General features: G+C 39.3%; 1 protein-coding gene across 2 annotated transcripts; it reads right to left on the reverse strand.

Annotated features, from left to right (window-relative positions):
* Positions 1–15: 15 nt before the first annotated feature.
* SAMD15 (sterile alpha motif domain containing 15) lies at positions 16–27,809 on the reverse strand. Of its 2 annotated transcripts, none has more exons than XM_036913048.2 (3): positions 26,031–27,809; positions 24,898–24,996; positions 16–8,047 (listed from the first exon to the last, which is right to left on the reverse strand). In XM_036913048.2, exons 1-3 carry the CDS (start codon positions 27,807–27,809, stop codon positions 7,811–7,813), a joined length of 2,115 nt encoding a protein of 704 aa, XP_036768943.2. In that variant the 3' UTR covers positions 16–7,810. The 2 variants fall into 2 exon arrangements, with proteins under 2 accessions (XP_036768943.2, XP_036768942.2); XM_036913047.2 differs by having other exon boundaries at positions 25,917–27,809.
* Between the last annotated feature and the right edge of the window lie 27 nt (positions 27,810–27,836).

Raw genomic sequence — 27,836 nt, forward strand, 5'->3', positions numbered from 1 at the left:
TTCCTGAAGCCTAAATGCTACTTTTGAATAAAACCACTCACTATACACTTAAGCAACTAGAGTCTTAGGTTAATCACCTACATTTTTCTTTTTGCATAATTGTATTTTAAATGTTTTGCATAAATACCAGGCAAACTCAATGGTATATTGTTGCATGGTGCGAGATAAAATTCTGTTAGTCCAATTTGGGAAAAAAAATAGGTTCATCATCAAATATTAACACTTGGTATGAATGCTAATTTGAGGCACTGTTTCTCCTCTCAATAGGAAAAAAAAATGGATTCCTTAGCGTATTCATTCAGGTGTAAGGGAACTGGACAAGGTACACCATTGCCCTTCTGGATTATTGTAGCCTGAGAGTGGTTCTTTGTATTAAGAAGTGAGACTGGTGAAAGAAAGAACAGTTAAGTCTGTAAAAATAGAGAGGAACAGGAGTCATTCAAACAAGAAATATTCTGTCATTTCTTTTGAACAGTCCAGTCATGAGTGAAGTCTGGCCTGAATTTCATTTTATAAAGGTTTTGAAAGTACCACATAAAAGAGCCTTGTAAACAAACTCCAGATCCTACCCCATAGTCAATGGTACTTTAGACACAGATTTGTTTGTAAGGATAAATATAAATCTAAAGAAAATTTTAAAAAAAATTTTTTCTGGAGAAAGCGGCTGCCTCACCACCCAGGTATCACCTTGTTCAGATGTTTCAGACACATGATACAATAAAACAATGAAAATAAAATTTTTTTTTTCTGATTCCATATTCCTTTTTCAAAAAATATTTCCTTTACAAAACTGGTAATTCAAATCATTTTTCTCTGCTTTTGAGGTGTATATAAAGCTTTTGAAAAGCTCAAAAAGCCACTTGCCAGTTTTTCTTAAATTGAGATTATCACTGATATACAACCTTACGAAGGTTTCACATGAGCAACAGTGTGGTTACTACATTCATCCACATTACATTATCGAGTTTCCCCCACACACCCTGTGGCAGTCATTGCCCATCAGCGTAGTAAGATGCAATAGAATCATTACTTGTCCTCTCTGTGCTACACTGTCTTCCCCGTGATCCCCCTACATTATGTGTGCTAATCATAAAACCCCTTAATCTGCTTCTCCCTCCCTCCCCACCGACCCTCCCCTCCACTTTCCCTTTGGTAACCCCTAGTCCCTTCCTGAAGTCTGTGAGTCACCTGCTGTTTTGCTTTGTTGTTAAACTCTACAGAGGAGTGAAATAATTTGGTACTTGTCCTTCTCCACCTGGCTTACTTCACTGAGTATAATACCCTCCAGCTCCATCCATGTTGCAAATGGTAGGATTTGCTTTTTTCTTATGTCTGAATAGTATCCCATTGTGTATATGTACCACATCTTCTTTATCCATTCATCTACTGATCAACACTTAGGTTGCTTCCATTTCTTGGCTATTGTAAATAGTGCTGCGATACACATAGGGGTGCATATGTCTTTTTGAATCTGAGAAGTTGTATTCTTTGGGTAAATTCCTAGGAGTGGAATTCCTGGGTCAAATGGTATTTCTATTTTTAGTTTTTTGAGGAACCTCCATACTGCTTTCCACAATGGCTGAACTAATTTACATTCCCACCAACAGTGTAGGAGGGTTCCCCTTTCTCTGCATCCTCGCCAGCATTTGTTGCTCTTAGTTTTGGATGTTGGCCATCCTGACTGGTGGGAGGTGATATCTCTTTGTGGTTTTAATTTGCATTTCCCTGATAATTAGAGATGTGGAGCATCTTTTCATGTGCCTGTTGGCCATCTGAATTTCTTCCTTAGAGAAGAGTCTGTTCAGATCCTCTGCCCATTTTTTAATTGGGTTGTTTGCTTTTTGGGTGTTGAGGTGTGTGAGTTCTTTATATATTTTGGATGTTAACCCCTTGTCAGATATGTCACTTATGAATGTATTCTCTCATACTGTAAAATGCCTTTTTGTTCTACTGATGGTGTCCTTTACTGTACAGAAGCTTTTTAGTTTGATGTACTCCCATCTGTTCATTTTTGCTTTTATTTCCCTTGTCCAAGGAGATGTGTTCAGGAAAAAGTAGCTCATGTTTATATTCAAGAGATTTTTGCCTATGTTTACTTCTATGAATTTGATGGTTTCATGACTTACATTCAGGTCTTTGATCCATTTCGAGTTTACTTTTGTGTATGGAGGTAGACAATGATCCAGTTTCATTCTCTTACATGCAACTGTACAGTTTTGCCAACACCAGCTGTTGAAGAGGCTGTCATTTCCCCATTGTATATCCATGGCTCCTTTATTGTACATTAATTGACCATATATGTTTGGGTTTCTATCTGGGCTCTCTGTTCTGTTCCATTGATCTATGGGTCTGTTCTTGTGCCAGTACCAAATTGTCTTGATTACTGTGGCTTTGTAGTAGAGCTTGAAGTCAGGGAGTGTAATCCCCCCAGCTTTGTTCTTCCTTCTCAGGATTGCTTTGGCTATTCAGGGTCTTTTGTGGTTCCATATGAATTTTAGAACTATTTTCTCTAGTTTGTTGAAGAATGCTGTTGGTATTTTGATAGGGATTGAATGAATTTGTAGATTGCTTTAGGCAGGATGGCCATTTTGACAATATTAGTTCCTCCTATCCATGAGTATGGGATAAATTTCCATTTATTGTTGTCTTCAATTTCTCTCATGAGTGTCTTGTAGTTTTCAGAGTGTAGGTCTTTCATCTCCTTGGTTAGATTGATTCCTAGGTATTTTACTCTTTCTGATGCAATTGTAAATGGAGCTGTTTTCCAGATTTCTCTTTCTGCTAGTTCATCATTAGTGTATAGGAATGCAGCAGATTTCTGTGTAGTAATTTTGTATCCTGCAACTTTGCTGAATTCAGTCATAAGTTCTAGTAGTTTTTGGGTGGCTTCCTTAGGGTTTTTTATGTACAATGTCATCTGCAGTGATACTTCCACTTCTTCCTTGCCAATCTAAATGCCTTTTATTTCTTTGTGTTCTCTGACTGCCATGGCTAGAACCTCCAGTACTATGTTGAATAAAAGTGGGGAGAGTGGACATCCTTGTCTTGTTCCTGATCTTAAAGGAAAAGCTTTCAGCTTTTTGCTGTTAAGTATGATATTTGCTGTGGGTTTTTCTCATATGGCCTTTATTATGTTGAGGTACTTGCCATTTTGATAAGAGTTTTTATCATGAATGGATGTTGCATTTTGTTGCTTTTTCAGCATTTATGGAGATGATCATGTGATTTTTGTCCTCCTCTTTGTTGATGTGGTGTATGATGTTGGTGGATTTTCAAGTATTGTACCATCCTTGCATCCCTGGAATAAATCCTACATGATCATGATGAATGATCTTTTTGATGTATTTCTGAATTCAGTTTGCTATATTTTGTTGAGGGTTTTTTCATCTATGTTCAGGGATATTGGTCTGTAACTTTCTTTTTTTGTGGTGTCTTTGCCTGGCTTTGGTATTAGAGTGATGCTGGCCTCATAGAATGAGTTTGGAAGTATTGCCTCCTCTTCTACTTTTTGGAAAACTTTGAGGAGGATGGGTATTAGGTCTTCTCTAAATGTCTGATAAAATTCAGTGGTGAATCCATCTGGTCTGGGGGTTTTGTTCTTGGGTAGTTTTTTGATTATTGATTGAATTTCATTGCTGGTAATTGGTTTGTTCAGATTTTCTGTTTCTTCCTGGGTCAGTCTTAGAAGGTTGTATTTTTCTAGAAATTTGTCCATTTCTTCTAGGTTATCCAATTTGCTAGTATGTAACTTTTCATAGTATTCTGTAATGATTCTTTGTATTTTGGTGGTGTCTGTAGTAATTTTTCCTTTCTCATTTCTCATTCTGTTTATGTGTGTAGACTCTCTTTTTTTCTTGATAAGTCTGAACTAGGGGTTTATCTATTTTGCTTATTTTCTCAAAGAACCAGCTCTTGGCTTTGTTAATTCTTTCTATTGTTTTATTCTTCTCAATTTTATTTACTTCTGCTCTGATGTTTATTATGTCCCTCCTTCTACTGACTTTGGGCCTCATTTGTTCTTCTTTTTCTAGTTACATTGTGAGTTTAGACTGCTCATTTGGGATTGTTCTTCTTTCTTGAGGTAAGCCTGTTTTGCAATATATTTCCATCTTAGAATGGCCTTTGCTGCACCCCACAGATTTTGCAATGTTGTTATTGTTTTCATTTGTCTCCATATATTGCTTGATCTGTTTTTACTTAGTCATTGATCCACTGATTAATTAAAAGCATATTTTTAAGCCTCCATGTGTTTGTGGCCTTTTTTATTTTCTTTGCATAATTTATTTCTAGTTTCATACCTTTGTGATTGAGAAGCTGGTTGGTACTATTTCAATCCTTCTGAATTTACTGAGGCTCTCTCTCTGGCCTGGTATGTGATCTAGTCTGAAAAATGTTCCATGTGCACTTGAGAAGAACATCTATCCTGCTGATTTTGGGTGGTGTTCTGTAGATGTCTGTTAGGTCCATCTGTTCTAATGTGTTGTTCAGTGCCTTCGTCTCCTTATTTTCTGTCTGGTTGATCTGTCATTTGGAGTGGTGTGTTGAAGTCTCCTAAAATGAATGCATTGCATTCTATTTCCCCCTTTAATCATTTTAGTATTTGTTTCACATATGTAGAGGATCCTGTGTTGGGTGCATAGATATTTATAATAGTTATATCCTCTTGTTGGACTGACCCCTTTATCATTATATAATGTCCTTCTTTGTCTCTTGTTACTTTCTTTGTTTTGGAGTCTAATTTGTCTGATATAAGTACTGCAACTCCTGCTTTTTTCTCCCTATTATTTGCATGTAGTGTCTTTTTCCATCCGTTCACTTTTGGTCTATGCCTTTGGGTTTGAAGTGAGTCTCTTGTAGGCAGCATATAGTTGGGTCTTGCTTTTTTATCCATTCTCTAACTCTATGTCTTTTCATTGGTGTTCAGTCCATTTACATTTAGCATGATTATTGATAGATATGTACTTATTGCCATTGCAGGCTTTGGATTTGGAATTACCAAAGGTTCAAGGGCAGCTTCTTTACTATCAAACAGTCTATCTTGCTTATTATGCTATTTCAAACACAATCTAAAGGTTCTTTTTTTTCTCTCTTTTTCTTCCTCCTCCACTCTTTATATGTTAGGTGTCATATTCTGTGCTCTTTGTGTATCCTTTGACTGGCTTTGTGGGTAGTTTATTTAATTTTGTATTTGCATAGTAATTATTTGGTCTACTTCCCTTACTGTGGTTTTATTTTCCCTGGTGACAGCTATTTATCCTTAGGAGCACTTCCATCTATAGCAGTCTCTCCAAAATACAATGTGGTTTTTGGGAGATAAATTCCCTCAACTTTTGTTTCTCTGGAAATTGTCTAATCCCTTCTTCAAATTTAAATTATAATCTTGATGGATAGAATATTCTTGGATTGAGGCCCTTCTGTTACATTGCATTAAATATATCATGCCACTCCCTTCTGGTCTGTAAGGTTTCTGCTGAGAAGTCTGATAGCCTGATGGGTTTTCCTTTGTATGTGGTCCTTTTTGTCTCCCTAGCTGCTTTTAAAAGTCTGTCTTTATCCTTGATCTTTGCCATTTTAGTTATTAAATGTTATGATGTTGTCTTCCTTGGGTCCCTTGTGTTGGGAGATCTGTGCACTTCCATGGCTTGAGAGACTACCTCCTTCCCCAAATTGGGGAATTTTTCAGCAATTATTTCCCCAAAGAGACTTTCTATCCATTTCTCTCTCTCTTCTTCTGGTAACCCTATAATTTGAATATTGTTCTGTTTGGATTGGTTGCATAGTTCTTTTATTCTTTCTTTCCTAGAGATTCTTTTTTCTCTCTGTGCCTCAGCTTCTTTTTATTCCTGTTCTCTAATTTATATTTCATTTTCTGTCTCCTCTATCTCATCTAATCTGCTTTTAAATCCCTCCATTGTATGTTTCATTTCAGATACTGTATTTTTCAAAGTTTCTATATTTCTTGAAGTCATTTCTGAGACCTTGAATAGTTTTCTGTAGCTTTGTGAACAGGTTTATGATTTTTTTTTGAACTGTTTGTCAAGAAGATTAGTGATTTTCATTTCACTTATGCCATTTTCTGGTGTTTGAGGGATTTTGGTTTGTACCAGATTCTTTTGCCGTTTCATATTTCTAATGATTATTATGGGATAACAACTTTGTGTAGGCAGTGCCCTGCCCTCTAGTACTCAGAAGCTCTCTTCTCTGGATCTGCCCAGCACTTGGAGTGATGGTGAGGGTCACAGGTGAGTGGCACTGGTGCCTGATGGGAGGCAAGAGCTCTTTCCTGCTACCTGGCTGCAGTGCCTGCCTCCACTGCCAGGGCCAGTTGGCCCAGTGTGCAGGGAGGACCCTCTGTGTTATGTCCCTGTAGCTGCCATAGGTGGGGCCACCCTCTGGCTGGCCTGGTGCAATAGCGGGGGCAGCAGGTTTGAAAATTTGTGCTAGCCAGGAGGGAGGAGCAGCAGGCTGAATATTGAAGTGGGGCATCTTGGTGCTGCATCGCCAGCCAGGGGGTTGGATTGCTTGAGGCTCCTGAACATCCCCAACCTGCTGGGTTGTGCTGGGACGATTTCGTCCACCTGACCTTTCTCCTGTGCAGCAAGCTCTGTGTAATTCTTGCCCCTTTAGTACCCCTCTTTGTGTTGGGAAGTCTTTCAAAGTGCCCAACTTTCTTTAGTCCTGGAGTGGCTGGTTGTGGGTCCCTGTTTTCCACAAGTGGTTGGAATCAGTCTCTCTGGGTATTCTACGTGTCTTTGCTTTCCAACCCCACTAATCTCCAGAGCACCATGTAATGTGGGTTCGTGCTCCCAGAGTGGATCTCCATGGGTGGGTGTTTAGCTGTCCTGGGCTTCTACTCCCTCCCTGCTCCATTTCTCTTCATCCTGCCTGTGAGCTGGGGTAGGAGCAAGGCTTGGGTCCCACTGGATTACAGCTTTGCTACTTTACCCTTTTCTGTGAAGTCTTCTCTTTTTCCCAGATGTAGGCTGTCTATTGCAGTCTTCTTTCTGGTCACTCTTTCAGAATTAGTTGTATTTGCTGTATTTTCGTGTTATATGTGGTTTTGAGAGGAGGTTTCTGCCTCACTTCTCATGCCACCATCTTTTCTTCTCCCTCCCTTCTTTCCTTTCTCACCACCTGCCAGTTTTACATCCCATGACTTGTCTTTCTGAGGGGCCTTGGAGCCATCTCTTTGAAATGTGAGCATCCAGGAGGATGTTACCTTGTTTTCCCGACTCTGTGCAAATTTAGCCTAAATACTTGGCTCCCAGGAATGACTTCCTATTTGTCATAGAGATATGAGAAGTTTTATTTTTCCTTTGGGTACATATAGTTAACATGTAAGTTAAGGGTTGTATCTGCCTGGCTATATGAAAGGGTAAGATTTCCTTATCTTTGTAGTCTCTTTTGTGGCTTGTCTGTGATGTGCATCACAGTCTGATTTAGTTCTGATTCAATAATTAAACTGTTTCTTTTTCTGCACTTGTGGAGAGGATTATCTAGGTTAGCAAGAGATTTCACTTGTAATTCTATTTCCTCAACATGCTCCTACTACTAGATGCATTACTTGAATTTAACAGGAATTCTTACAATTACCCAGAAAGAGAAGCACTGCTATCTTTGTTTTAATGAGGGGCTAAATTGAAACACAAACAAAGGGGAGGTGCTGTGAGTCAGTGATAAGACTAGTAACGGAGCCAACAGTTCTAACTCAGATCCTTAATAAAGAGGAGAAAATAAAAACCCATAAGACCACAGTTTTTCCTACAAGCAACTTAGTTTCATCTTTCAAGCTAAGTGAAATGGCTTTTCTCTATGGCTCAGTGTAATTTAATGCCTCACTTTCTTCAGGGGCAGTTATTTGTGGAGCATAATCCTGTAATCCTGCTGCTTGCACAAATTCAGATAACATCAAGGAATCAGATTTTACCCCTGTATGACCTTTTTGCTCTAAAAATAAGCCGATAGTGTCTCTGTAGGGAAGGCTGATGCTGCGACTGAATAATGGCTCTTCAATTCTCAGTAGGTCCCGAGTATGCCAAGAAATTACCTGAAATACAAGGATACGTTTTTTTTAATGGAACTAACCTGAAAACACCACTAAAGTGAAGTTTTACTTAGTTTTATAGGCCTCTTGAATCCTAACCCCACAAGTTATTGTTATGGGAAAACAAAATAATGAAATGTCACATTGAAAGGCTTATTATCTTTGTCTTATCAAAACAAAGTTTTGAAGAGAAACATCATGTGATTTATTATCTTTTTTTTTTTTTTTTTCGTGAGGGCATCTCTCATATTTATTGATCAAATGGTTGTTAACCACAATAAATTTCTGTATAGGGGGGTCAATACTCAATGCACAATCATTAATCCACCCCAAGCCTAATTTTCGTCAGTCTCCAATCTTCTGATGCATAACGAACAAATTCTTACATGGAGTACAAATTCTTACATAGTGAGTAAGTTACATGGTGAACAGTGCAAGGGAAGTCATCACAGAAGCTTTCGGTTTTGTTCATGCACTCTGAACTATACACAGTCAGTTCAAATATGAATATTCATTTGATTTTTAAACTTGATTTATATGTGGATACCACATTTCTCTATTATTATTATTTTTAATAAAATGCTGAAGTGGTAGGTAGATACGAGATAAAGGTAGAAAACAGAGTTTAGTGTTGTAAGAGAGCAAATGTAGATGATCAGGTGTGTGCCTGTAGACTATGTGTTAATCCGAGCTAGACGAGGGCAATAAACATCCATGTATGCAGAAGATTTCTCTCAGAACATGAGGGGGGAGGTTCTAAGCCTCACCTCTGCTGCTCCCCATTTTCTCACCAGATGGCCCCCCTGCGACTGTGCCTGTCTTAGGTTGTTCCTCCCTTGAGGAATCTTACCCGTCTCTGGCTAACCAGTCATCTTCCGGGGCCATACAGGGAAATGTTAAGTTGGTAAGTGAGATAGAAGCCTTATTGTTTGAAAAGGTTAGCTTTTTACTTCTTTGCATATTTATGCATTGTGGCTTCTATGCCCAGCATTTGTCTTGAGGTGTCTTTACCACTTGGAAGAATTATGATACTCGGTAAATTCGACGTGTGGCACGAGTTCTATTTAAAGGTTGTGATTAGGTAGGAAGAAGAAAAGCTATAGGAGTAGCAGGCAGAAGAAAACCTGGGAAGATTGATTATTTCTTTGACATATCTTCTTGTAGAGTAACTTCAGCATGGATAGGTTTTAAACGACTAATTAAATTGTGCACACACATTAACATAATAGGAATATAGTTACCTAACCAAAGCATACCTGTAATTACCAGCCATCTCCAGTGAAACCAAGAAAACCAGTTAGGCACCTTAGGCATTTGTGAAAACTTATCTATGATATGGTGGATATTGTCTGACTGAACTTAAACAGTCTGAGAGAATTCAGATAAACTAGAACACCCCATTCCTGGGGACTGTTCATATCCCATATGTTCTTTTAACGATAAATAGTCTGTGGTTGTAAGATTTTGGAGTGCTACAATTTGCACTTCTCCTAATTCTTGGTTGAGTTCCAACAGTATAGATCCAGTCCAATTTTTGTTTTATTGTATGCACAGGCCAGCTTAGATATCTCCTTCATCTTTCCCATGGCAAGTCCAGGAACTGGTGGGATGAGTGCATCTACACCTGTGGCCGTACGTGGATCTTTGTTGAAGTTTTTTTTTTTTTTTTCTGATCATCTTCTGTCATGAGTCTTCCCTGAGAGTGCTGATGTTGGAAGTTCTTTTTCATATTGTATCTTAGTTCATTTTCGGGGTAGCCAAATTAGGCTTTGATCCTCTGTATAAACACAAACAGACCCTTTGCCTACACTTTTATATGTCCTTTATATCATTGTGTAGAACTCATTGGAGGTCACCACATAGGAACTGCATTTTTTTTAAATCATTAATCTACACTTACATGACGAATACTTTGTTTACTAGGCTCTCCCCTATACCAGGTCCCCCCTATATACTCCTTTACAGTCACTGTCCATCAGTGTAGCAACCTGTTGTAGAATCACTACTTGTCTTCTCTGTGTTGTACAGCCCTCCCCTTTCTCCCACCCCCCTATGGATGCTAATCTTAATACCCCTCTTTTTCTGCCCCCCCTTATCCCTCCCTACCCACCCATCCTCCCCAGTCCCTTTCCCTTTGGTACCTGTTAGTCCATTCTTGAGTTCTGTGATTCTGCTGCTGTTTTGTTCCTTCAGTTTTTTCTTTGTTCTTATATTCCACAGATGAGTGAAATCATTTGGTATTTCTCTTTCTCTGCTTGGCTTGTTTCACTGAGCAAAATACCCTCCAGCTCCATCCATGTTGCTGCAAATGGTTGGATTTGCCCTTTTCTTATGGCTGAGTAGTATTCCATTGTGTATATGTACCACATCTTCTTTATCCATTCACCTATCGATGGACATTTAGGTTGCTTCCAATTCTTGGCTATTGTAAATAGTGCTGCGATAAACATAGGGGTACATTGGTCTTTCTCATACTTGATTGCTGCATTCTTAGGGTAAATTCCTAGGAGTGCAATTCCTGGGTCAAATGGTATGTCTGTTTTGAGCATTTTGATGTACCTCCATACTGCTTTCCACAATGGTTGTACAAGTTTACATTCCCACCAGCAGTGTAGGAGGGTTCCCCTTTCTCCACAGCCTCGCCAACATTTGTTGTTGTTTGTCTTTTGGATGGCAGCCATCCTTACTGGTGTGAGGTGATACCTCATTGTAGTTTTAATTTGCATTTCTCTGATAATTAGCGATGTGGAGCATCTTTTCATGTGCCTGTTGGCCATCTGTATTTCTTTTTTGGAGAACCGTCTGTTCAGTTCCTTTGCCCATTTTTTAATTGGGTTATTTGTTTTTTGTTTGTTGAGGCGTGTGAGCTCTTTATATATTCTGGACGTCAAGCCTTTATCAGATGTGTCATTTTCAAAGATATTCTCCCATACTGTAGGGTTCCTTTTTGTTCTATTGATGGTGTCTTTTGCTGTACAGAAGTTTTTCAGCTTAATATAGTCCCACTTGTTCATTTTTGCTGTTGTTTTCCTTGCCCGGGGAGATATGTTCAAGAAGAGGTCACTCATGTTTATGTCTAAGAGGTTTGTGCCTATGTTTTCTTCCAAGAGTTTAATGGTTTCATGACTTACATTCAGGTCTTTGATCCATTTTGAGTTTACTTTTGTATATGGGGTTAGACGATGGTCCAGTTTCATTCTCCTACATGTAGCTGTCCAGTTTTGCCAGAACCATCTGTTGAAGAGACTGTCATTTCGCCATTGTATGTCCATGGCTCCTTTATCAAATATTAATTGACCATATATGTCTGGGTTAATGTCTGGATTGTCTAGTCTGTTCCATTGGTCTGTGGCTCTGTTCTTGTGCCAGTACCAAATTGTCTTGATTACTATGGCTTTATAATAGAGCTTGAAGTTGGGGAGTGAGATCCCCCCTACTTTATTCTTCTTTCTCTGGATTGCTTTGGCTATTCGGGGTCTTTGGTGGTTCCATATGAATTTTTGAATTATTTGTTCCAGTTCATTGAAGAATGTTGCTGGTAGTTTCATAGGGATTGCATCAAATCTGTATATTGCTTTGGGCAGGATGGCCATTTTGACGATATTAATTCTTCCTAGCCATGAGCATGGGATGAGTTTCCATCTGTTAGTGTCCCCTTTAATTTCTTTTAAGAGTGACTTGTAGTTTTCAGAATATAAGTCTTTCACTTCTTTGGTTAGGTTTATTCCTAGGTATTTTATTTTTTTTGATGCAATTGTGAATGGAGTTGTTTTCCTGATTTCTCTTTCTGTTGGTTCATTGTTGGTATATAGGAAAGCCACAGATTTCTGTGTGTTGATTTTGTATCCTGCAACTTTGCTGTATTCCGATATCAGTTCTAGTAATTCTGGGGTGGAGTCTTTAGGGTTTTTTATGTACAGTATCATGTCATCTGCAAATAGTGACAGTTTGACTTCTTCTTTGCCAATCTGGATTCCTTGTATTTTTTTGTTTTGTCTGATTGCCGTGGCTAGGACCTCCAGTACAATGTTAAATAACAGTGGGGAGAGTGGGCATCCCTGTCTAGTTCCCGATCTCAGCGGAAATGCTTTCAGCTTCTCGCTATTCAATATGATGTTGGCTGTGGGTTTTTCATAGATGGCCTTTATTATGTTGAGGTACTTGCCCTCTATTCCCATTTTGCTGAGAGTTTTTATCATGAATGGATGTTGAACTTTGTCAAATGCTTTTTCAGCATCTATGGAGATGATCATGTGGTTTTTGTCTTTCTTTTTGTTGATGTGGTGGATGATATTGATGGACTTTCGAATGTTGTGCCATCCTTGCATCCCTGGGATGAATCCCACTTGGTCATGGTGTACGATGGTTTTGATGTATTTTTGAATTCGGTTTGCTAAAATTTTGTTGAGTATTTTTGCGTCTACGTTCATCAGGGATATTGGTCTGTAGTTTTCTTTTTTGGTGGTGTCTTTGCCTGGTTTTGGTATTAGGGTGATGTTAGCTTCATAGAATGAGTTTGGGAGTATCCCCTCCTCTTCTATTTCTTGGAAAACTTTAAGGAGAATGGGTATTATGTCTTCCCTGTATGTCTGATAAAATTCCGAGGTAAATCCATCTGGCCCGGGGGTTTTGTTCTTTGGTAGTTTTTTGATTACCGCTTCAATTTCGTTGCTGGTAATTGGTCTGTTTAGATTTTCTGTTTCTTTTTGGGTCAGTCTTGGAAGGTTGTATTTTTCTAGGAAGTTGTCCACTTCTCCTAGGTTTCCCAGCTTGTTAGCATATAGGTTTTCATAGTAGTCTCTAATAATTCTTTGTATTTCTGCGGGATCCGTCGTGATTTTTCCTTTCTCATTTCTGATACTGTTGATTTGTGTTGACTCTTTTCTTCTTAATAAGTCTGGCTAGAGGCTTATCTATTTTGTTTATTTTCTCGAAGAACCAGCTCTTGGTTTCATTGATTTTTGCTATTGTTTTATTCTTCTCAATTTTATTTATTTCTTCTCTGATCTTTATTATGTCCCTCCTTCTGCTGACCTTAGGCCTCATTTGTTCTTTTTCCAATTTCGATAGCTGTGACATTAGACCGTTCATTTGGGATTGCTCTTCCTTTTTTAAATATGCTTGGATTGCTATATACTTTCCTCTTAAGACTGCTTTTGCTGTGTCCCACAGAAGTTGGGGCTTAGTGTTGTTGTTGTCATTTGTTTCCATATATTGCTGGATCTCCATTTTGATTTGGTCATTGATCCATTGATTATTTAGGAGCGTGTTGTTTAGCCTCCATGTGTTTGTGAGCCTTTTTGCTTTCTTTGAATAGTTTATTTCTAGTTTAATGCCTTTGTGGTCTGAAAAGTTGGTTGGTAGGATTTCAATCTTTTGGAATTTACTGAGGCTCTTTTTGTGTCCTAGTATGTGGTCTATTCTGGAGAATGTTCCATGTGCACTTGAGAAGAACATGTATCCTGTTGCTTTTGGATGTAGAGTTCTGTAGATGTCTATTAGGTCCATCTGTTCTAATGTGTTGTTCAGTGCCTCTGTGTCCTTACTTATTTTCTGTCTGGTGGATCTGTCCTTTGGAGTGAGTGGTGTGTTGAAGTCTCCTAGAATGAATGCATTGCATTCTATTTCCTCCTTTAGTTCTATTAATATTTGTTTCAGGTATGTTGGTGCTCCTGTATTGGGTGCATATATATTTATAATGGTTATATCCTCTTGATGGACTGAGCCCTTTATCATTATGTAATGTCCTTCTTTGTCTTTTGTTACTTTCTTTATTTTGAAGTCTGTTTTGTCTGATACCAGAATTGCGACACCTGCTTTCTTCTCTCTGTTGTTTGCTTGAAATACCTTTTTCCATCCCTTGACTTTAAGTCTGTGCGCGTCTTTGGGTTTGAGGTGAGTCTCTTGTAAGCAGCATATGGATGGATCTTGCTTTTTTATCCATTCTATTACTCTGTGTCTTTTGATTGGTGCATTCAGTCCATTTACATTTAGGGTGATTATTGAAAGGTATGAATTTATTGCCATTGCAGGCTTTAAGTTTGTGGTTACCAAAGGTTTAGGGTTAGCTTCTTTACTGTCTTACTGTCTAACTTAACTCGCTTGTTGAGCTATTATAAACACAGTCTGATGATTCTTTATTTCTCTCCCTTCTTATTCCTCCTCCTCCCTTCTTCATATGTTGGGTGTTTTGTTGTGTGCTCTTTTTAGGAGTGCTCCCATCTAGAGCAGTCTCTGTAGGATGCCCTGTAGTGGTGGTTTGTGGGAGGCAAATTCCCTCAACTTTTGCTTGTCTGGGAATTGTTTAATCCCTCCTTCATATTTAAATGATATTCGTGCTGGATACAGTAGTCTTGGTTCGAGGCCCTTCTGTTTCATTGCATTAAGTATATCATGCCATTCTCTTCTGGCCTGTAGGGTTTCTGTTGAGAAGTCTGATGATAGCCTGATGGGTTTTCCTTTGTAGGTGACCTTTTTTTTTTCTCTCTGGCTGCTTGTAATACTTTGTCCTTGTCTTTGATCTTTGCCATTTTAATTATTATGTGTCTTGGTGTTGCCCTCCTTGGATCCCTTGTCATGGGAGTTCTGTGTACCTCTGTGGTCTGAGAGGCCATTTCTTCCCCTAGTTTGGGGAAATTTTCAGCAATTATTTCTTCAAAGACATTTTCTATCCCCTTTTCTCTCTCTACTTCTTCTGGAATACCTATGATTCTTATATTATTCCTTTTCGATTGATCACTCAGCTCTCTTAAAATTCTTTCATTCCTGGAGATCCTTTTATCTCTCTCTGCATCAGCTTCTCTGCGTTCCTGTTCTCTGTTTTCTAGTCCATTAATGGTCTCTTGCATCTCGTCCATTCTGTTTTGAATTCCTTCCAGAGCTTGTTTTATTTCTGAATTCTCCTTCCTTAGTTCTTGCATATTTCTCTGCAAGTCCATCAGCATGGTTATGACTTTTGTTTTGAATTCTTTTTCAGGTAGACTGGCTAAATCTATCTCCCCAGATTCCTTCTCAGGGGAAGATGTAGCAGATGCCAAAGCTGTCTGGGTTAGTCTTGTCTGGATCATATTTTTTTGCCTTTTCATATTGACAGGTGCTATTGACTGTCAGCTGGGAGGGCCAAAATTTTCACTTGCTACTGGCCTTTCTTTACTGGGACAACTGCGACCCCTAGTGGCTTGTGTTGGGTAATTGCGTGTAGAGTGGGTCTTTGTGTCTTGCCTGGCCGGGAGGGAGAAATTTCCCTTTCTGTGGGCGGAATTTGTCTCAGGCTGCTTCTCTGCTTTCGCAGCGCCCGGTGGGGTAATGGATGGGGGGGCTGCTTGACTGTTTGCCTCCGTGAGGGGTCTCAGAGCTGTTGCTCAGAGGGTTAGTGCACCCGGTTTTCCCTGTAATTTCCAGCTGCTGTACTGTGACCTGGGTTGTTTCCGTCAAGCTGTTAAGTCCCTGTCCCTTTAAGACTTTCAAAAAGCCCCTGCTTTTCTTTGTCACAGGGGCATCAGCTTCAGCACCCACTCAGAGGTCTTACTCCCTGTTCCCCCAGTATCCAGGGCCCCCTGGGCATGTACTGTGTCTGCGCTCTGGCCCGGATGGCTGGGGCTGGGTGTTCAGCAGTCCTGGGCTCCGTCTCCCTCCCGCTCTGCCTACTCTTCTCCCGCCGGGAGCTGGGGGGAGGGGCGCTCGGGTCCCGCAGGGCCGGGGCTTGTATCTCACCCCTTTCACCAGTCGCTGGGTTCTCGCTGGTGTAGCTGCAGTCTGGCCACTGTCCTGCGTCTTCTGGTCTCTCTTTTAGGGCTAGTTGTGTTTGTTGTATTTTCAAAAGTATATATGTTTTTGGGAGGAGATTCCCACTGTCCTACTCACGCCGCCATGTTGGCTCCGCCCTCCGATTTATTATCTTTTTAAAAGTACCGTTTAAGGATGTTTCTAGGCACTTGCATCAGATGGCTATTGATCCATTCATTTCTTTCTTTTGGCGGAGCAATCTGCCCAGCCATACGAACAGATAATATGACCAGATTAGGAGCCACAACTGTCTCTGGGAAGGTTAATAAATAACTTGTCTATAAGGGGCTCAGTTAATTTTCAACAAAGAAAAAAACCTACTGAAACAGTTGTTCAATTTGTTTGACTAAAAATGAGTCTCAAACACTAAAAAGCAGACATTCAATTTCCACCTGTTTTATGAGTACTTATACCTGCATACTTTTAATATCTTTTAAATTTTCCACAATTTTTCATGACTTGCAAACATAATTTGTATTCATCAAACACCATGCGTCTTGATATCCTAGATTGAACCTGCCATTGCATTTTCAAATTCTATTTTAATCATAGGTCTGTCAGAATGCTGTTATTTGAATTCATATTCTGCATGTGGATTAGAATGTAGTCCATGAAATTTCTGCCAGAACACAACCAAAGTAGTATGTGAAGTGGATCTTTTTTAATTTTTTTAGTTTCAAACAAAATAGCAGCAGACTCACAGACTCCAAGAAGGGACTAGTGGCTACCAAAGGGGAGGGGTGTGGGAGGGCAGGTGGGGAGGGAGGGAGAAGGGGATTGTGGGGTATCATGATCAGTGCACATGGTGTGTGTGGGGTCATGGGAAGACAATGTAGCTCAGAGAAGACAAGTAGGGACTCTGTGGCATCTTAGTACATTGATGGACAGTGACTGCAATACGGTGTGGATGGGGACTCAATAATAAGGGTGAATGTAATAACCACATTGTTTTTCTTGTGAAACCTTCATAAGAGTGTATATCAATGATATCTTAATAAAAAAAATAATTCTCATTCATAATTGACACTGCTACACTGAGCATTTTGTTTTGTCAGTATCTCACCCTGACTCTCCTTTGGATTGCCACCTACCAGGAGAGGTTATTTTACAAATCCACTGAGGTTTACAGATAATTCCCAAGGAGGGATCTTATAGTTATTAACATAGCTACTATTAACCAAAAGAGCTAATGCCTACCTTAGGCCAAGAAAGTCCAATACTGATTAATATTCTAATGCAGAAATTTAAAGTGTCATAAAGCTATTAGATACATGTGGAATGAGGAAATACAATCTAACTATCCCTCCTCTGATCAGTGATTCTTTGTGTGTGTGTGTGTGTGTGTGTGTGTGTGTGTGTATACATATATATGTATTTTTTTAAGTTAAAATATGCTATGAGTTTCTACTGATATTTCAAATCCATATTCAGGATTAGGTGTTTTTTTTTCACAAAATCATTTTTTATTGAGGGTTGGGTCAGGGACAGGACTAGGGAAGCACTGGGGGCCATACCCTGGCTGGCAGGGGGGTCAGGTGTTGGCTTGCACCCTGCCTCCTCTAGGGCATCACAGAGTGAGGCCTGGCCTCCAACCCCTGGCTGAGGCGCTGGATGCCAGGCTTCAGTAGAGTTGGGATTGTGATCTGGTCCCGGCTGCCTGACCGGCTGGAGTTTCCCCCAAATGGCCACCAGAGGGCAGCCAGCCCCCAGCACAGAGGAATTCTCGGTTGCTCAGGTAATGGCATCTTTTTTATTTTTTATTAAGGTATTATTGATATACACTCTTATGAAGGTTTCACATGAAAAAACCATGTGGTTACTACATTTACCCATATTATCAAGTCCCCACCCATACCCCATTGCAGTCACTGTGCATCAGTGTAGTAAGATGTCACAGATTCTCTATTTGCCTTCTCTGTGCTACACTGTTTCCCCATGACCCCCCACACCATGTGTACTAAACATAATACCCCTTAATCCCCATCTCCCTCTCTCCCGACCCGCCCTCCCACACCCCTTCCCTTTGGTAACTGCTAGTCCCTTCTTGGAGTCTGTGAGTCTGCAGCTGTTTTGTTCCTTCAGTTTTGCTTTGTTGTTATACTCCACAAATGAGGGAAATCATTTGGCACTTGTCTTTCTCTGCGTGGCTTATTTCACTGAGCATTGATCAGTGATTCTTAAGGTATGTCTGAGGTCCATCAATGGATCATGAGAGTCCTTTAATGGGCAATAAGCTAATCTAAAACATTTCTTTCTTTAGTTCTGATGAATAATAAGCAGTAGACTTAATTTTTGTCTAAGACTTAGAGCAACTTATTAGTAGCTTACTTGCGTTTGTAAGGATTGTTAAACATGGATATTCATAAAGATGTTTAGAGTTTTCTAAAGATTCTTAATTCCACATTCTAGGATGGTGGCCCATACTAATTTCTTGACATCATTGCAGAGCATCTCTCATTTATAATCTTATAGTCCCAGGAAGATTCTAATTATTACTACATCATCACTGTATCTTGTATTGATGTTTTTTGAAGGCTGCTGCTTTTGCTTGTATTTGTAAACTACTAATGGTTTTTCTTCATCATTACCAATTTATTATGTACTGTTTAGCTACCTTATAGATGTAAGTGCACATTTGTCTAATTGGAACCTATAATTTGCTTCAATTAAGCCTGAAGACATAATTGTTATGGTTCAAATGTAAATCATCTAAGCCACCATTACTAATGCAGATGAATAATCTTCTTAAAATCTGCTTGTTGATTCATATAACAATGTGAATTAATCTTAAATGCATTTGGCTAAGGGAAAGAAGTCAGACTCATAGGCTGCATATTATTTGATTCAACTTATGTGACATTCTGGAAAAGCAAAGCAGGGACAAAAACAGATTAATGGTTGCCAGGGATTGTAGTAGAAGGATGAGCTGGCTACAAAGGGGACACAGGGGAGATCTTAGGATGACAGAATTGTTCTGTATGGTTTTGTGGTGGTGGATATGACCCTGGGCATTTGTCAAAACCCATACAACCATACTACAAAGAGTGACTTTACTGTATGCAAATTTTCAAAAAGCAAGGATATTACAGGAACCTATGATGGAATACAGATTGTGAACAAATGAATTCCACTGTATTATAAAGTAAGTCTTAATCTCACTGAAGGGGGTTGGGAGGAAAGGAGCTGACCTAAAATACCTTTAACTTTGAAAAACAGTGCTTTGTTGAGGTAACACAAAACCAAAGACAAAAAGAACTGTACAGAAAGACTGTACTCTATTTGGTCAATTTTTTTTCTCATAGGAATACATATTGATAGATAAGGACAACCAGGTTTCTCACTGTCAGAGAAAAAGGTATAAAGATGCAAAGCAGGGCAGGAATAGAAACAATGCAAAGGCCAGAATGACCGCTGTGGTGCTGCCTAGAGTCAGAGGCATTAACATGAGCTCATGTTTACTGAAATAAGATGGATATTTGTGTATACATACATTTCCTACATCTTCCTTATGAGTGCCCAGAAGCAGTGATACCCAGCAGCAACAAGTGCAACTAGCGCCCACATCTTGGTTTCTAAATACCATTCTTGGATAAAAGCAACCAGTGCTCCTTGGAGCCACAAATGCTTCTAGGTCTGCAGCAAGGAAAATACAAAATGAGTCTGAAGTAACGTAGAGTGTCAAAAAGTGCTAACAAAATAAAGGGAACATGTCAAAAGGACACGGGACCAACTTAAAAGAACTACCACACTGGGGAGAAAGGACAATTAAGCACAGAAGAATTCCTTAAAGAGAGCTTGAATTAAACATGGAAGGAATGAGGGAAACAGAAAAATCATCATTAGAACAACACAGTAATAACTTCTGCAGGCAAGATCCACTGAAGAAAGTTAAAATAAGTGGTCAAAATGTTGAGAAATTGAGTATTTGCATAGCCTCAAAATATCTTCCCCAATATGTTTATTACAGTGCTAGTTTTCTGTATGTCCATAAACTCTTTGATACCCACCCTACAGGAGATGGGGCTTAATTACTCTTTCTTTGTGTGGGTGGGATTTAGAACTCACTTCTGGTGAATAGAATATGGAAAGGGAAAAACAGTAACTTTGTAGTGAAGAAACCTGGCAGATGCTACCTTAACCAAGTGATCAGGCTGAACATCTCCAGAAATAAATTCATGTGGATATCACGTGCTCCTTGATGAGATGAGAAGGGCTCATCACCTGACAGTCTCTCCCAAAAAGCATGACCTCCTGGGAGACGCAAGACAAACTGAAATTTAAGGAAATCTATGAAATACCTGACCACTACTCTTTAAAGTGTCAAGATCATGAAAGCCAAAGAAATATTTAAAAAACCTGGCACATATTAGAGGAGACCAAGGAAGAATGTCAGCTAAATGCAAAGTGGTATACATAATTGGATCCTGGAACAAAGAAAGGACATCACTGGAAAAACTGCAGAAATCTGAATAAAGTCTATAGTTTGTTCAGTAGTACTATTGGATTAATTAATTTCTTAGTTTTGATACATATAGGATGGTTATATAATGTTACTGGTTGGAACACTGTTTCTTCCCAGGATTGTGTCTTGGAGGCATCAAAGAATGAAGCCAGCGAAGAGTACAGAGCAACCAGCAAAGCTATTTTAATGAGTGAAAAGAGAAAGTTCCTGTTAATCAGGAAGGGCTCTAAGGAAGAAGGCCCTCAGAGCTGTGGTGTCTGGGGTTTATATTGCCTCCTGAGAGGAGGAAGTCCCACCCACCCCTGGACCTAATAGAGAACTGGACTAATGACATCACAACTCACTCCTGATTGGCTGAAAGTACAATGCTTTGTTTTCGTAAGGCACAACCAGTCAGAGCACCTAAATTCTGTCTCAGTGAGCTATTGAATGGCTGGGTTTTATCTGCATAGGGCATAACCAATCAGAGCAGCAGAGGTCTGTCTAACTAAGCAGCTGAGTTGATTGGGGCTTTTTTTTTGAGACATACAAGGGTCCTGAACTTTATCTGCCTGTATCCTACTATCACATGCCTCAATAAGTTGTTAACGTTAGTGGAAGCTGGGTTGAGTATATGGGAACTCTCCAAACTACCTTTGCAACTCTTCAGTAAAACTAAAATTATTTGAAAATTAAAAATTAAAAAAAATATTTTTGTCTAGTGATAATTGCTCACATGTTGTGCTATTTAAGTAGTTTGCAACAAAGCAAGTGTAGTAAAATTGCTGAGCTATAATAAAGCTTATAAGGCTATACTTTGTAAAATAAAATGCATATAAAAAAATAAGCAATTCACCTATTTTCTCCTCCAAATATTTATATCATAGTTCTTCTGTTCACTTGATGGAGTGAATATTTTAAAATATTTTGAGAATTATTTTCTAAGAGAGTAAACTGAAGCAAGTATAATTCTATCTTGTCTAGCTTTTTACTAGAATAAATAAGATTGACTCTCCCTTTTTACCAAGCTAATGTATTCTTACAAAGGGGAAAGACAGGATAGTGGTTTGAAGAGCTCCCTTGGGTAGGTGAAAATAAAAATCAGTGTTTCTTTCCTTCTGTACACGTCACCAGTCTCACCTATACATTTAGCTCTTCTCTGGTAATCTCAGAATGCTGTAGGAAGGCCAAAGAGAAAGGTGAATTCTTTCTGCAGGTGAAGCATGAGTAGCTGCAAAATTAAGGAAGTAAAAGGGAGTTAAAGAAAATAGAAACTGGCCATAAATTAACTGCATGCCTTGTAAATTGGGCACAGAGTTCAAATATAGTTTAATTTTCTAGCAGCATGTCCAGAATTCTGTACTTCCAAGCCACCTGTTCTTCCCCCCTCCTCCCAGGCTCCCAGAGGCCATGAATGATGCTGTGGGACAGTAAGCATGAAAAAGATAACTACACTGTGAAAGTGTTGTTATGGGGTAAATTGTGGATGTACTAGGTGCTGTAATTACAACAGTGGGATTAAAAATGCTTAGTATATCAGTAATGAAGGTAACTATGGCATATTTAAGTCCATGTATGATCTTTAAAAAGCTACTGTGTTGTTCTCCAAAGCAGAAATTTAGATGGCCAACAGACACATGAAAAGATGCTCCACATCGCTAGTCATTAGAGAAATGCAAATTAAAACCACAATGAGATATCACTTCACACCAGTAAGGATCGCCACCACCCAAAAGACAAACAACAACAAATGTTGGCAAGGTTGTGGAGAAAGGGGAACCTTCCTACATTGCTGGTGGGAATATAAATTAGTTCAACCATTGTGGAAAGCAGTATGGAGGTTCCTCAAAATGCTCAAAATAGAAATACCTTTTGACTCAGGAATCCCACTTCTAGGAATTTACACTAAGAATGCAGCAGCCCAAAAAGACAGATGCATCCCTATGTTTATCGCAGCACTATTTACAATAGCCAAGAAATGGAAGCAAGCTAAGTGTCCATCAGTAGATGAATGGATAAAGAAGATGTGGTACATATACACAATGGAATATTACTCAGCCATAAGAAAAAAACAGATCCTACCATTTGCAACAACATGGATGGAGCTAGAGGGTATTATGCTCAGTGAAATAAGCCAGGCGGAGAAAGACAAGTACCAAATGATTTCACTCATCTCTGGAGTATAACAACAAAGGAAAAACCAAAGGAACAAAACATCAGCAGACCCACAGAACCCAAGAAAGGACTAACAGTTACCAAAGGGAAAGGGACTGAGCAGGATAGGTGTGAAGGGATGGAGAAGGTGGGGGGAAGAAGAAAGGGGGCCTTACAATTAGCATGTATAATATGGGGGGGCCACGGGGAGGGCTGTGCAACACAGAGAAGACAAGTAGTGATTTTACGGCATCTCACTACGCTGATGGACAGTGACTAATGGGGTATGTGGGGGGGACTTGGTGAAGTGGGAAGTCTAGTAAACATAATGTTCCTCATGTAATTGTAGATTAATGATACCAAAAGAAAAAAAAAGGAAAAAAAAAGCTACTGTGTTATAGTGCATAATTAGTGTTTTTATGTGGGCCTCAGTGTTAGGCAAAGCTTAACTAACACACCTTTGAAAGTCTTGAACTTTATGGTACTCTAGTAACTCAAGGAGAGGCCACATTTGTCTGGTGCCTTTGATAAGAAGTATTCTGAACATAGCTTATTCAAACTTTTTGGAATATGAGGATTCATCATTTACTCTTGGAGGATTTCAAAAGATTAAGACCTCTTGTTTCTTGCAAGACTAGAAAAGCATGATTATATTTTTTTATGATTGCATGCTGATATTTTATTTTTGGAATTAGAATGTCAAGGAAGCAAAATTATTTGGCAAACTCTGAACAATGCTTTCTCATGATAAAATACTGAAATTTTTGGTACTTAAATGTTTCAGGAATATGGATTACAAGTGACTATTTTGCTAATTCTGTTCCCTAATTTTATTTAGAATATTCAGTACACTATAAACATCAGTAGAACTCATAACATAAACACAGTTGTGTAACTGTGAACATAAAAAGAGAAAGAGACTTATCTGGTATTACTTGGTAGCTACACAGGGCATGGTTGAAAATACCAATTTGTGATAAGTGATCCTTTTCTACATTATGCATATGCAAGTTCATGGTTACAAAGCTGTTCGTTTAGAGAGGCAATACAGTATAGTGGTTTAAATAGAACATGGATTGGGAAGTCACATAGAATGACTTTGAATCCTGGCTCTTAAACTGAACTATCTGAATGATCTTGGGTAAGCTGCTTTACCTTTCTCCTTAGTTTTCGCTTCTGTAAAACAGAGATTAAGGGAAAAAATATAAGTATGGTACCCAACACATTGTAAGCACTGAGGATAGCTCTTAATGGATTTAAGAGATTAAATGTTCACTTAAGACTATGTGTTTAATAATTTAAAGGATTTCTTTATATCTTTTTGCCAGGAAAAGGGCTTAGGTATTAAAAAATATATGTTTCTTATTTTCTAAGTCATATGACTTATGGAATTATATGGTTCTAAGGCCTAAATGAAGAGTCATCTAGGGAACAAATCCAATCCTAGACCTACTGAATCAAAATCTTTGGAACGTGGAGCGTTTTTTTTTTTTTTTGTAAATCTCATCTGATTCCAAAGACTATCCAAGTTTGAGAACTAGTGAGGCACAGTATTTATGGGCAAGAACATAGTAAATGAAACCACTGGTATTTGGGGGTGGGAGGTATTAAAGGAAAGGCTATAAATGAGATTATGTATGTGAAGGTTTGTGAATGATAGAGCACCATAAATGGGGGGCACTGCTATGCAAAGAAGCATAATCATGGACTGTTTGTGCTGTAGATTTCTTAGAAAACTTTTTTCCAGACAGAGTAACATAACTTGTTTCAAAGTTAGATAGCAAAGCAGGAAAAATACATATGGTGCTATAAATGTGCCAAATGGGTATAAGAGATACAAAAAATATGAGAGCTTGGAGGAGAGGTTACTGTGGGCTGCAAAGGTCAGGCAAGACTTCATGGGTAGATGAGAATTGAGCTGGGTCCTGAAGGATGATTTAGATTCATATTAGTCAGAACAGGGGAAGGGGATCTAAGCAAAGATGCAGACGGAGGAATACACAAGACAGGTTTTGGAGGGTGTGAGTTAGACCTGTGAGGCTGGAGCAGAAGATTCACGTAGAGGAGTGGTAGGGGAGAAACCTTGTGCAGGGCCTTGAATCCTAAGGTAAGGAGTTAAGACTATCTTGTAAGCAGAAGGGATCCAAAAGTTTTCTGAATAGTATATATAAATGGTTGAAAGGTGAGAGTCCAAAAGCAGGAGGCCAGTGGAATGTTCTAGGTATGAGGTGATAAAGGTCTGAACAAATGGGAGTGGATAAAACCAGATGTTATAGAAGAAACTGACAGTTGTTGGGATCTTTGTGGGGATCAAAGGAGAGAGAGGAAGGGATCATTGTGAGCCTGCAGGCCTGGGAGTATGATACCACCACTGACAGAAGCAGGAGGTCAGGTGGGAAGAAAAGGAGGTGGGTTTGATACAGATGGCAGCATTCTTACAGCATTCTATAAGGAAACTTTATACACAACTTACCTTCATGTCTTCAAAATTTGTTATCCCTATCTGAGGGAGGTTTGAGCAGTTTACATGGATGAGTTTTCGGCCACTGATGAAGTTTGTCGTAAAACACTCCTGTCAATAAAATGAGAACATCACTCAAAGGATGTACAACAAATAGCAGGAAGAAAAGAAAAGAAACAAGAAAGAGAGAAAAGGAGGGAGGGGGAGAGAGAGGAAGAATGGAAAGAGGCAGGAAGGAGAGAGAGGGAGAGAGAGAGATCAGGAAGGAAGAAAGGGCGGGGGAATAAATAAATCATGTTTGTCTCTGGTTTTGTACTGACAAAATTTTAAATTAAATAATCCTAATAATCCCACATATTTTCCATCTAAGCTCTTGCTTAAATTTCATACTGCTCCTTATTTATTTATTTTTTTTGGCATGATATCACCAGTGCTTCTTTCATGCCTCAATTACATTTTTAAGTACAGGGGTACAAAGATTTCAGATCTTGTGTTGTTTTGTGGTAGCTTAAGAACATAGTTGGAACCAGGGAAATGAGAGGATTCACCCTATCTTTTTAAATAAAACTATTTTTTGGTTAATTGGCTACTTAGATTAGTACAATTAGGTGCTGATGATGCATATGACATATTTGGTGCAAACACTTAAGATTAATGGTATAAGTTCATGTTAACAGATCTGCCATTAAAACAACTTGACAAAGAACTAAAAAGTCTGCATTGGATAAAATCTATTAAAAATAATTTCCTATGAAAAGAGGCCTGTATAAATTTTATTCATTACTCAATGATTGCTGAGAAGTATAATCACCTTGATGAAAAGGAAAAACAAACGTGACTCTCCTCCACCCAAACTACAAATATACATCAGTGGAAAGGCCAAAATGAAAATCCAAGTCACATCTGCATAGTCCAAGGCTTTTTTGTACTCCCTCAAGGGAAGAAAAGGCAAGAACTCAGGTAAGGATAGAGAAATAAGAGGGAGCAGGATGGGAGTATGTGATTTCAAAAATGTTGTTGTTTTTGTATACCTTGTATTGAGGGAAGCCTAGCTGGCTAATCCACTCTGCAACATTCTCTGGGTCCCATTTAAGATACTCAAATTGTAGCTCACTACTTTTTTTTGGCTGGGTTTCTTTACCTACCCTCTTCTCCAACTTTGGGGACATATCTACAACTTTCTTTTCACTAAAGGATTCTCTTAAATCCCTCTGAGACTCTGAGAAATAGAAATCACTACTGGTATCAATAAACTCATACAGTTCTTGTTTTTTTTCAGCAAACTCATAATTTGAAGTCATTGAGTCTCTGTTGTTTATTGAGCGAGACCCTAACACAGAGCCTTTTGTAGCCTTTTTAGTTTTTTCTACTGACGTTGTTGTTTTAGAGTCAGGGTACTCCAGCTCATCCTTGTCTACAGAATGCTTAAGTTGGACTGGTTCTTTCATATCTTCCTTGGCAAATTCTACCTCTGTCTCTCTTTTAAGTGGTGGTTTGGCTTTGTCTGGTAACTCTAGATCTTCCTTAGTTGACTCTGTTTGTGTCTTCTTTTGAACTTCTGGTTTGGTCTTCTGTGGTGACACCTGACCCGTTTCCTCAGTTAATTTTCTTGTTTTTCCCTTTGGAAACTCTGGTTTAGTTTGTTTTGGTGTCTCTAGACCTTCCTCCTCAGTTGACTCTCTCAGTGTCTCTGATTTGCACTTCAATGGTGGTGCTGGTCCTTTCTCTTCAGTTGATTTTCTCTGCTTTTCTTTTTCATCTGCTGGCTTAGTATACTCTGGTGGCTCTAGAAACTTCTCCACAGTTGACTTTCTTTGTGTCTCCTCTTGAACTTCTGGTTTGGTCTCCCCCGATTGCTCTAGACCTGTTTCTTCAGTTGGTTTTCTTGATTTTTCCTCGGGAAACTCTGATTTGGTCTCTTCTAGTGACTCTGGAACTTTCTCCTCAGTTGACTTTCTTTTTGTCTCCTCAGTAGACTGACTTGGTTTCTGGTCTGGAAACTCTCGTTTAGTCTGCACGGGTGGCTCTGTCTCTTTCTCTTCAGTTGATTTTTTTTGCATTTCCTCTGGAACATCTAGCTTCCTCTCTTCTGGAGGCTCTAGCACTGCCTTCTCAGTAGACTTTGTTTTTTCTGGAGACTCTGATTTGGCCTCCTCAGATGGCTTTGTCCTTTTCTCCTCAGGTGACTTTCTGTGTGTCTCCTCTGGGATCTCTAGTATGGTCATTTTTGGTGGCTGTAGATCTATCTCTTCAATGGATTTTCTTGGTTTCTCACTTGGAAATTCAGGTTTAGACTGCTCTGGAGGATCTTGAGCTGCCTCTGTGTATTGTTCTCCAAGTGGTTTCTCTGTAACCTCTGGTTTGGTTTCCTCCAGGAACTCTAATCTTGTCTCAATGATTGTGGTCCCTGGAACATCAGACTCGGTTTCCTTTCGTAGTTCTAGATCTGTTCTTTTCGCTGATTCTATGAGTACATCCTCCGTAAGAGGTTTGGCCTCTTCTGGTGGCTCTAGGTCTGGCTCCTCACATTTTTCATCCACAGGGACCTCCAAATCCTCTAAAGGTTCTTCTTCCATCTCTCTGTATGTCTCCGACTTTACCTCTTGGGAAATCCCTGGCGCAGGATCGCTAGAAAGGTCTATCTCTGGCTCCTTGGGAATCTCTTCCTCAGATGTGGTGGTTGGTTTTGGGCGTGGGTCTACATTTTTAGCACTCTCTGGAACTCCCTCTTTTAAGTCCTCTTCCTCGGTCTCTGGCTGTGGCTCTTGGTCAGTCTCTACAGATTGCTCTGTGCCTACCTCTGCCAGGTTGTCTGGTTCGGCGTCTTTGGCAATTTTAAGAGACCTAGGCAGTTTAGGTCTCTCAGATTCTAGGTCTTCATCTTCATCGGGGCCAGAATAGTAACCTTGCGGGATTTCAGCCATGACGCAGATTAGCCCACGCTCCCAGGC

This window comes from Manis pentadactyla, chromosome 11 (genome assembly GCF_030020395.1).
Source record: "Manis pentadactyla isolate mManPen7 chromosome 11, mManPen7.hap1, whole genome shotgun sequence".
In the NCBI taxonomy this organism is placed as follows: domain Eukaryota; kingdom Metazoa; phylum Chordata; class Mammalia; order Pholidota; family Manidae; genus Manis; species Manis pentadactyla.

What these genes read in the sequence shown, in the direction of transcription:
- SAMD15 (XM_036913047.2), bottom strand. Translation starts at nt 27,809, where the DNA reads ATGGCTGAAATCCCGCAAGGTTACTATTCTGGCCCCGATGAAGATGAA. An exon ending in TAGGCTTCCCTCAATACAAG is followed by an intron (nt 24,997 to 25,916) that starts GTATACAAAAAC and finishes TTTTATTGACAG; the next exon opens with GAGTGTTTTACGACAAACTT. An exon ending in CAAATTTTGAAGACATGAAG is followed by an intron (nt 8,048 to 24,897) that starts GTAAGTTGTGTA and finishes CTTGTATTTCAG; the next exon opens with GTAATTTCTTGGCATACTCG.